The sequence below is a fragment of the Brachyhypopomus gauderio genome, chromosome 3, assembly GCF_052324685.1.
Source record: "Brachyhypopomus gauderio isolate BG-103 chromosome 3, BGAUD_0.2, whole genome shotgun sequence".
NCBI classification, from domain to species: Eukaryota; Metazoa; Chordata; class Actinopteri; order Gymnotiformes; family Hypopomidae; genus Brachyhypopomus; species Brachyhypopomus gauderio.
The window spans coordinates 15,494,403-15,504,713 of record NC_135213.1 but is presented as its reverse complement, the minus strand read 5'-3'; the positions used below and the strand labels follow the sequence as shown (position 1 = coordinate 15,504,713).

Here is a 10,311-nt window from a genome sequence, read left to right as displayed (position 1 = left end):
TAGATTGTTCTTTGTTTGACAACATACATGTAGTTCTTAGTCTTAAAAATAGTTGTTTATTGACTATAACATGAACTTTACAGACATTTTATTTTCATTTGAAAAGGACATAGTCATAGAGGTGTGTAGAAAAACATTTCATCTAATGATCAGAGGTTGAGTTCAAAATAAAATACAAATTACACAACATCTTTCTGCCTTTATTCAGTGCAGGATAGAGAATATCACTATTTTCAGACTTAGAATTGAGGATAAGAACTTGGTTATATATAGGTTTAAAAAGCAAAGGAAGGGATAGATTTAAACAGAGATTTAAACAGAGCTTGTTGTCCTTAACTTTAACATATTGCTCAGGAACCAGCAACAGTATCTTAAGCCTCTAAAAAAGAGTCTATGGCCCTCCTGTTACTGCTGTGTTAATTGAATAGGCAGTATCCCTGTGAGCGTGTGCATAAAGGACAATATAATAGAACTAAACTAGGGATCTGTCAGTCATCTTTATCAATCAATTTTATTACACATTTAAGCCAAAAGTGCAGAATTCAAGTTTGAATCATCTTGTGAAATTTTGCTATAAATATGACTCAACTTCAGAGCTCTGGTCAGACATAAAGCAGCATGTGGGTTACCTTTAGAGCCAAGCTGTCATGTTCTTCACAGGTGTAAAAATAACGTGTGACGTACAGTGGTGATGCGCACACATGAAGACCAAAAGCAGGCAGTCATGCACTCTCCTCACTTCCTGAAATATGCATGGTTACTGGGAAGAGCAGGGAGTGTTGACTAGAAAACAGCTCTTACTTATCCTATAAGTCCACAAAACACATCCACTTACACAGAACACATAAAACATAAATACACATTGCTATAGTAGCTAAACAACAAAAAGAAATTTAAATACACAACTTATTACAACTTATATTATTAGTACAGTACTATATGGTAATCAGTATGTAACTGTCATTATAGAACACACCTTAGTTATGCTACATTTGGGGTTATCTACTCCAGAACAATTAATTCAGAGCAGAGCAGAGCATGTACCACACAAATGACAACATTGCAGATATTGCTCATACATACTTTGTTTCCTTGGAATCTGTGACAGTACTGACATTAGAATCTACTGGCACCTGTGACGGTACTGACACTAGAATCTCCTGGCACCTGTGACGGTACTGACACTAGCATATACCGTCACCTGTGACAGTACTGACGCTAGAATCTACTGGCACCTGTGACAGTACTGACACTAACATTTTTTGGCACTGCCTGTTTTTTTTATTGGCCCTTGTAACAGTACTGACACTATAACCTATTTAGCACCGTCATATTCTTTTTTTTTTTTCAGCTTAAATTCAGAGCGCCATGCAGATGGTGGACAAGAGGATTATTTGTGTAATCTCTCATTAATCTGCCACTGAGGATCTGAAAATGAATGGAAGTTGGATCCGCCTCTGTCTGCCCTTAGCCACACTGAATTGTGTACTGGGACAGTGCTGAGTGCAGTGGGAGAAACAAGAAAAAAGGGTAGAGAGGGACAGGGATGGGAAACCAATGAGAATGTATGAGTGCAAGTGACCGAAAAAGGCAAAGATTATAATCTTTATATTTATCTATTATCATAGATCATCTATTGATGTTGGACTGCAGGAGTTAATTGCCACCCACATGCTGAATACACAGCTGCTAAGATCTGGGGGTTATTATAAGGGTATTCAACAGCATTCTTTTCAGATAAACCCAAATATTGAACTGAATGATTTATATCAAGTACAGTTATGAACAGTCAAAGAAGTCATTTCAGAGTGTAGATTTATGATAAGTCAGGGAACTGCCACAATATTGTTACTGTAAGTGAACTGTCACAGAAATAATTAGTTCACTTACAACATGGTATATTGTAACTAGTTACTGTAGTTGTACAAAGTAGAATCAAACAAGGTATGGACTGTACAAAAACATACAATTATACATTCAAATATACTTGTGAAAAGATATTTTGGATATATTACATATGTACTAAAATTCTTCAACAAATACTCCCCTACTCTCCCATACTTCACATCACTGACAAACGGTCAAGAAAGCACAACAGACTTAAATAAGGACAAACATAATGACATAAGGCAGACACACCACCCAGGAGAGGTGTGGCAAAACATATTTTAAGTTTATTTTAGAAATGTTAGTTTATCAAACATTATATTACATTGTTTTTTTATAGTTTAAATTGTGCATACAAATTAGGCAGTCTAGTTTTTGTTCTCATGTCTATGGCTAATAATGCATCAGTTTTCAACAATTCCACTTTTATATTACTGGCAAGAAATATAATCAGCTAAACATGGAGAATCCAAGAGAAGGCTTACTCATCATTTTTTCAAACACCTTCAGATCTTCAAAATTAACAATTTGCAGTTTACATTTTAAGGACATATCTGCTTGCATTGGCAGTTGCTGCTATGGCTACAGTGGAGTCAGGAAATTCTAAAGCTCTAGACTCAGAACTTTAGAACACACTCTGCACATTTGGCACCAACACTGACCAATAGAACACCCGCCACTCTCCAGGGTGCTGAAACCCTGCTCTTCGTCTCGTTTCAGGACCTGGTGATGGACTTCAGGCTGAGCTGGTTATCCTACAATGCCTTACGCTTTAACTTGTGAATCTGTGAATGCAAAAGGCCTTGGTATGGCTTGTCAAGTTTTGCATAATACAAGCACTATCCGCACTACGATTTAACAAGATTCCCATTCGTTTTTATGAAAAGTTTGTTCCACTACATTTATCATCTCAATATTATGAGAAACAAAATGTACCATGATTTTTGTAATGTTTTCAAATGCAAGCTGAAGTGATTCTGAATCTGTCAATAGCCTGTTTGAAATACGTGAGGAAGGCAGAATGCACAGACGAGTAGTCATGGATTATGAAGTTCTAATAGTCCAGTAGCACGGATAGTGCCCAATGAACATTAAACACACGATTGTGCAGACTCAGACAAAGATGAGCTGAACTAAACAAGCTGAACTAAACAAGACCCAAGTGACGACGAGATAAACACACACATAGAACCACACCCAAGGAAATACACATATGGACATAACCAGTGGCGTGAACAGAGATTTTGGGGGGCAAGTGCTCAGGGGGGAAAAGGGCGCTTTTTAGCACACGTGGAACACTTCATAAAAAAAATTACATGCATATGTTGAATGAAATTTGACTTTTATTTGTAACATTCTCTAAACGTGAGTTTTCAATGGAAAAAAGTCACACCACCAACTGATAAAATCCATATCCAATATTAACTATATACAGTCATTGTTAAGTCCTTCAGTTAACTTCTGTTTACCCTCCACTGTCTGCAGGCCTTGTTGCATTAAATTAAATCCTTGTTGATTATTAAATCAATATAGGCCTACAATTAAGACAATAAAAAGACCAAAAAGTACGAGGAGTTAGGCTACTGAGTGTTGTCATTACATGAATGCAGATGGGCATTTTTCACAGGTAATGGGGAACTTCCTGTTTCTTCTTTCACAAACGAATGTGTTAATTTATGTTGCCTAACAAAACCTATACAACAGAAAACGTTCAGCTTAACACATAGATTTGCAAATTCTACCTTAATTATTTGTATGTGGTCATCCTCACGTTATCTATCATTGATTTGGGCTAGAGCAACTAGTTTATCAGGTGACCAGTCGGCTAAAAATGCTTAGTAGTTTGGTGCTGTATGAGACATTTAACTGCACTACAAAATGATTTCACGTTGGGCTTAGAGGGCAAACGGTACTATTTTACTTGATGTGTATGTGACCTGGCTGGTGGGGCACGGGAGAATTCGTCTAATCTGTGACCGTGCGTGCTGTGCTGCAGACTATTTCTTCCACTCGCTGAACTGAACTGCTGCTGCAGCGCATCTGGTGTTAAAGGAAGAGAGAGGTCGGGTGTGCGAGGTGGTGGCTCATTTCAGGGCATTGTTTTTAATCGCACAGCTTTTCAAAAGATAAATTCAAACCGACCTCAGTAAAATGTTAATTTTTTTTTTTAACCAGTTTCAAAGGGCACTTTCGTTGATAAAGGGCAGAGGTGGTGGTGCTTTAGCACCACCTGATGTCTATGTCTGCATGCCTACGGACATAACCATATGTAGACTTCACCTACACACACCCAAAGGTAGGGGCCAAGGGCTGTACCATGACACTGTTAATACATTTTATTGATATTAACCAATACATTTTATTTATGTTATTGATATTAAAAGCATTTTACCTAATTATCCAAAGGTCCTATCTGTTAAAGGAGCTGGATTAACATAAGCACAATACTCTTTAGTCCCATTGCAGGAGTGTGGAAATACAGGTGTGTATAGGTGCTGTAAACAGTTATTAGACAAATGAACGTTTGCTCATTACTGCTCAGATACATTCATAAACATGCTAAATTTAAGATCAGAAAAGCCAAGTAAAAGTTTTAGTTGAATGAACAACCAAAGTGGATTCAGACAGAATTTATTGAAATAAAGACATGACAAATTTTCATTACCCATCCTTAAACACACTGTGTGCAAGTACAGGGACTATGAATATAATAGCATCATATTAAAGCTTTTCTTAAATGTCATGACTTAAATCACTTGAATCCCTTATAAAATAAATAGATGAAGAAAAAAAAAAAACATATCTACAATTTCACTGAACAGAGAAATATAAGCTATGGCTTTATGTGGTTTAATTCAGTGCTATGCATTGGTTTCAAGATGACCACCAGTTGTAATTTTTAATGGTAACTTTGAGAGAAAGTTAATGAAAACTTAAAATTTTCCTGCTCAGCATAGACAGTCAGTATGCTCTCTCTGTTCAAATCTCTTGCGGTCACCCACGGTAAGAAGCTTCATTCATCATCCAAGATCCTTATGATGAAACACTTCTCAAACTGACAGAAACGTGTATTTGTTTTTAAACTGTAATGCCTAAAAACAGGAATGGATTAGATTCACTCTGACTGTTTATTTTCCATGTGAATGGTTCACAATCACACCTCACGGTTTCCTCCTACTCCTGATAACTACTTCCGCTTTCCTCCGCCACCATTGGCTAGAATCATTACTAGTCTCATGAAGATGTTGAGTGTGTCCATGTAAATGCCCATACACCTGCAAGACCAGATTGACCAAAATGAATACATGTATATAAAAACTAAATTGGAAAAAAAGCAGTGACACAGAACACAGTATAGTTTGTAGAACAGTTAAAAACAAATAAAGGTGCTAGAACTGAATGGACACTTACGCATTAATGGGGTCATATTTCTGCACCGCATATATGGGGTGAGTTTCAGCACGTTTGATCACTTTCTGAGTGTCGTACAGCAGGAACATACTGAACAGGAGCAAGCCTCCATAGACAGCCACGGAATACAGCCCTGCCCCGAACGCTGAGGTGGGTGGCAAGAACATAGAGCCTGCGGTGCACAGAAGAGAATAGCATTGTGGGAACTTTCAACCACCAAAGCAGGAAAGAAAGAGGAAGAGAACTCTGGAAAAATCCTGATCCTGCAGAAATGCAAAGGATTACTACTAGTGTGGTCACATAAGGCCCCAAGATACCACTTTGTGTGTGTGTGTGTGTATGTGTGTGTATTAGTACATACCCAGTGAGGAAGCAAACACCACCCCAAAGCCCACTGCGAGAGGCCCACCCATGTTGAGGAACTTCTCACTAGGAGCACACATGGCCACGGTGGACAACCCCCCAACAATGCCTGCTGTGTACCATGCTGCTCTGATCATCAGGGGACCTCCCAACAGGGTGAGGGGAGCAATCACAGCCCCCATCACACCTACACACACAAAAACACACATAAAGCACATGCGTATTATTAGATCTTATTTACCACAATACATCTGCTACCCGACATGGGCACTGCAACATTTAAATTTTAATCACAGATGCCAAAATGACATGAAGGTAATAAACTGGACTTTATCCAAGTTGGCTCTGTTCCAAGTCTGCTTAATGTAAAAGGACACTGCACGTTCCCTATAGAGCTTCTCTAATATTACACTACATACTTCAACAGCGATCTGGAAATACCGTAAAAGGGGAGTCTTCTTCAAACCCAACCAACACACTACTGCCCCCCAGTGATCTCTCAATGTATTGTAAGGCTTCAGCATCAGGGTAAAAGATTACATTTCTACTCAGATCTGGGGCATTAGTTACCTACCAAACCGCAATTAAGTAGGCCTATAACAACAAAGTGTACAACTGACAGGTCACCATAAAGAGCATCTTCCACCTACACCTTAACCTGTAATGCAGCCTGTTATTACCTGCATGCAGCATCCAGGCTAGATGTTTGGGAACCGGACTGTGCTCATAGGAAATTGATCTCACCAACATTCCCGCTCCAATCATAGCCGCAAACGTTGCTCCAATAGCCTATTGGAATACATAAACATTAAAAATTAACATACAATCTCTCTGTCGTTAAGAACACCACACGCCCCATATACACCCTGGGGACACAGACTACAGATTTACAAAAGCCAGTTTTGTGAAACCTTCACTTTTGTTGAAGCTTGCAGAAATGTGGAGATAAAAACTGACATTTTTTAACCATCACTGCAGAAGACAACATTCTTAAAATCCAAATACATTTGATCAATATCTCAACAACCACAATACAATTAGCAGGAACAGACTACCTACCCCTTTCCAATTAAGAATGTTTTTTTTGCACTTCCAGTACATTATTCATACAGCAAGTCTCTCCCTCGTGATTAAAAATTTAAACTTTTACAGCAAGATTATTTTTAAACTTTAAACTTTTTGCACTCTTGTAATGTTTTGTCTTAGCTCAATATTATATTAATCATGAAATAAAAACATTACAAATTCAATATAAAAGCGTTCAAGTTCATTACCAGCCAGGACCCTCGCATCATGAGACCCATGAGAGCTGGAGTCCTACTGACAGCCACAGCAGACAGGGCTGTCACACCTACACTGCCGGCAAAATACATGTATGTGGAGTGGATCCGGTCTTTCACGTACTGGGGCCAGATACTACAAAGAACACAGCATGAATCAGAGATTGGATGTAGTCATTACCATCTTTATCTGAGAAGGTAACTCATGCAGTTTGCTACCAAATTAGCTGACAACAGTAATTCATTTGAATTCATACCTTTAGTTCGTAAGTTAATCTTTATTTGTTTAGAACTTCTCCACTCCGAGTCAGGCAGGAAATATTGCTCTATACTACAGCTCAGCCTTTAAATTACCATTAAGGTGGAATATTACATAGCAAACTGTTTTCACCTTAAAGAGATATCATTTTCATTTAATTATCCCAGGAGCAGCACAACAGAGATTTAGTAAACAACTCATTTAGTTCTCATAGTTCTGTTAATAGTGACAAGCTTTAGTTAATACATTCCAGGCAGCATAGTATGCCAATTACATATAAATCTTTTGTGAAAAGCAAATCATTAAATGAATTTAAATCCATTCCTAATGTGACCTCTGATGATTTTATTCTCAAGCCTGTGGTGGTGACTTGTGTTAGCAAGTTCATAAATATCTTCTGTAAAACACATGCTATATATGAATCCTATGTTTAGTTACTCCTCTTAAAACAAATGAATAGAAATTATCAGTGAAATTCAATTCTGCCAGAGTAAATACAAAATACTACAAAAAAACTGCACTGAATGAAATCCAATAATGGGTAAATAGCACAAGGATGTTTAGTAACAGTGCAATGACTCAACATTATAACTACAATCTATTTCAGGACTGCAGCCTCACTTTCAATGAATAAACAAAGTGTACACAAGTTGCAGATTTCTTATGCCACAAGAGCTTGTTTGTTTTTTAAGTGTAACGTGATGAAAGTTCGTACACTTACATAGCTTTCTCTATTGCTCCAATCTCATTCGACATGCCAAGGCCATAATAACACAGGGCTCCTAGTCCAACGGCTGCTCCTCCAGCCAGAATAATCCTGCCCATGCTGTCAACTACAGATTGGGTAGGGAGCCAGAGTCAGAGAGAAAAGAAAGTTTGTGCATTATTTTTACAAGGTTCCCAAAGCTATTTAAAGAACTCTTCTTTCCTACATTTAAAGCCACAATTTGCTTTTCTGTAGAGGAAATATGTAGTCAGAATGACAGAAAACGTTAGCATGAGCCACTAAACACAGGAGAAATAGAAAAGAGACACTGACTGATGCCTTGTGTTTAGTCTTTACATGCAGTAAGATTCCTATGAGATTATGTAACAATCACTTTTAAGTGCAGTGTCTGTTGCAGGCTGAAACGCTGCCTCCTGAAGCTGATCTTTGGCTGTCTTGGTCCTTCGGAAACCAAATCTGGCTCTAGTGGAATAACCCTGATCAAATTAGAAAAAACAAAAATTAATATTTCTCTCACAAAAACAGTGTCTGTTGACACTTGAACCACTGCAAACAGCAAGAGAAGCTATGAAAACGTTTATTCCCTATGAGACTGGTGCATTGAAAAGCTTAGGCTATTATAAATCTATAATCTGACTATAACGACAAAACTCTTGAAAATGTAGTATGCTATATAGGCAACTGTCGAAAGAGTTGGACTAGAATTTGTTAGAAGATGGTCGTGACTTACCTGCTGCGGTTTCAGCAGGGGAGGGCATGTTTTCAGAGTCGAACCCCGCACCACGGGAGAACCCTGAACACAGGCCCAACGCAGCCCGGCCACCGGGACAGAGCGCAAGCATGCTAGCCTCGCCGCAAACATCCTTCTAAATGTCACCCCTGCGAAAAAATCTGACATCCGCAGACAATTTCTTAAGCTTTCTGGTTACGTACACAACGCTACGTTTAATACACATAATACAAGTATTTCAAACACATCGTGCTATCTTGTTAACCCAGCTAGGTTAGGTTAGCAAAACTTACCAAATATGCAAAAGTTATTTAGCTAACTAGCTAATGACAACGCAGCCTAGCTTGCTAACTAACTAGAGGTGTTACCGTCAACCAACAAAGGTGTAACATTTGTTGAATCAAAGGAGACAAGCAAAAACTGTTAAATTAAAAATGTACATATAGATACAGTCGGCCGTGTGTGGACACTGGTCCTTAGTTGGCTAGTACAGCCAGGTCATTTGCTTGATAGCAATCCTAAATGCTTGCTGTTTTGAAATCAGCACTTAATGGTATAATATGGTCATTCAGGTATAGCTATAAAAGTGTACTCTAATCAAGAGAAGTTCACACTTACCAGCAATTTATTTAAATATCTATTTATGCTTGAGCTCGCCTTAAGTACGTTTACGACCTACGCAATACAAAATCTTCCCGAATGTTCTTGCGTTTTCTTGCATCACGGAGCAAAACGCCGCAATGCATTGTGGAATTTTGAGTTCATTATCAAGAATATCCTAATACTTCGGTAAATGACTTTAGGTATGGAGATGTAATGCCAGATTTATACTACAACATGTGCATTTTTGTTTGCACTACCTTAAACCGATTGTAAAAAGGACTGTCTGGTAAAAAAAAGACTAGGTCTGTTTATTATTATTGGATATTCTGGTTAGTTTGATGAGAACCTTTGTTAGGCTTCCCCTGATTTACTAAGGTTGTATAGTGGAATCGTGTTGCAAATGTCCGTATACACTGACAGGCCAGTTGACAGACTTACCAGGGTCAGAGGAATGAAAGTCTTCACATGTAAAATTCCCGCTGCTTTCCACCGGCAGGCTACAGTCAGTGCAGTATCAAACCATTTATCTGTGAGACGCGGGGTGCATGCAGTTAAAAGTAAATATGAAAATAGGCACACACAAAAAACAAAAAAACTTTTTAGTTATTGAGCTCAAAGTTCAAATTTTTTATTTAAATGGAACAATCCAAGATTATATAAAAAATAATAGAATTAAATTACAAAATAAATCAATAGGGCTCATATATGGGCTCCTCTGACCCTGAGGCCCGGGACAACAGACCCGGTTGCCCCCCTGTCGAAGGGGTTGTACACTGACTTCACTAAGATGTGACAGACACTGCTCCATGGTGACGCCAGGGATTTACGTACCCATGAACAGATATTACATGGCTAATCTGAGTTCTATTATATAATATATATGATGTTCTGGTGTAGACTGTCGACCTGCCCATTGTATACCCTGCCTTCGCTGGATGGTGGGATTGGCTCCAGTGTAGGTTTTGTTTCTTATTTTGGCCTGGGTCACTCCCAACGCTAATCACACCAGTGTTCCCTTTGTATAACCTCTATTTTAATGTTCAGTACACTC

At 38.4% G+C, this 10,311-nt stretch overlaps 1 protein-coding gene across 1 annotated transcript; it reads right to left on the bottom strand.

The window, feature by feature from the left end:
• Positions 1–4,502: 4,502 nt before the first annotated feature.
• Positions 4,503–9,402, bottom strand: ghitm (growth hormone inducible transmembrane protein). The gene is made up of 9 exons (XM_076999808.1): positions 9,276–9,402; positions 8,658–8,818; positions 8,301–8,403; positions 7,922–8,033; positions 6,936–7,077; positions 6,342–6,450; positions 5,660–5,848; positions 5,299–5,470; positions 4,503–5,162 (listed from the first exon to the last, which is right to left on the bottom strand). The coding sequence occupies exons 2-9, from the start codon at positions 8,787–8,789 to the stop codon at positions 5,075–5,077; spliced, it is 1,047 nt and encodes a 348-aa protein (XP_076855923.1). The 5' UTR covers positions 8,790–8,818; positions 9,276–9,402; the 3' UTR covers positions 4,503–5,074.
• Positions 9,403–10,311: the final 909 nt, after the last annotated feature.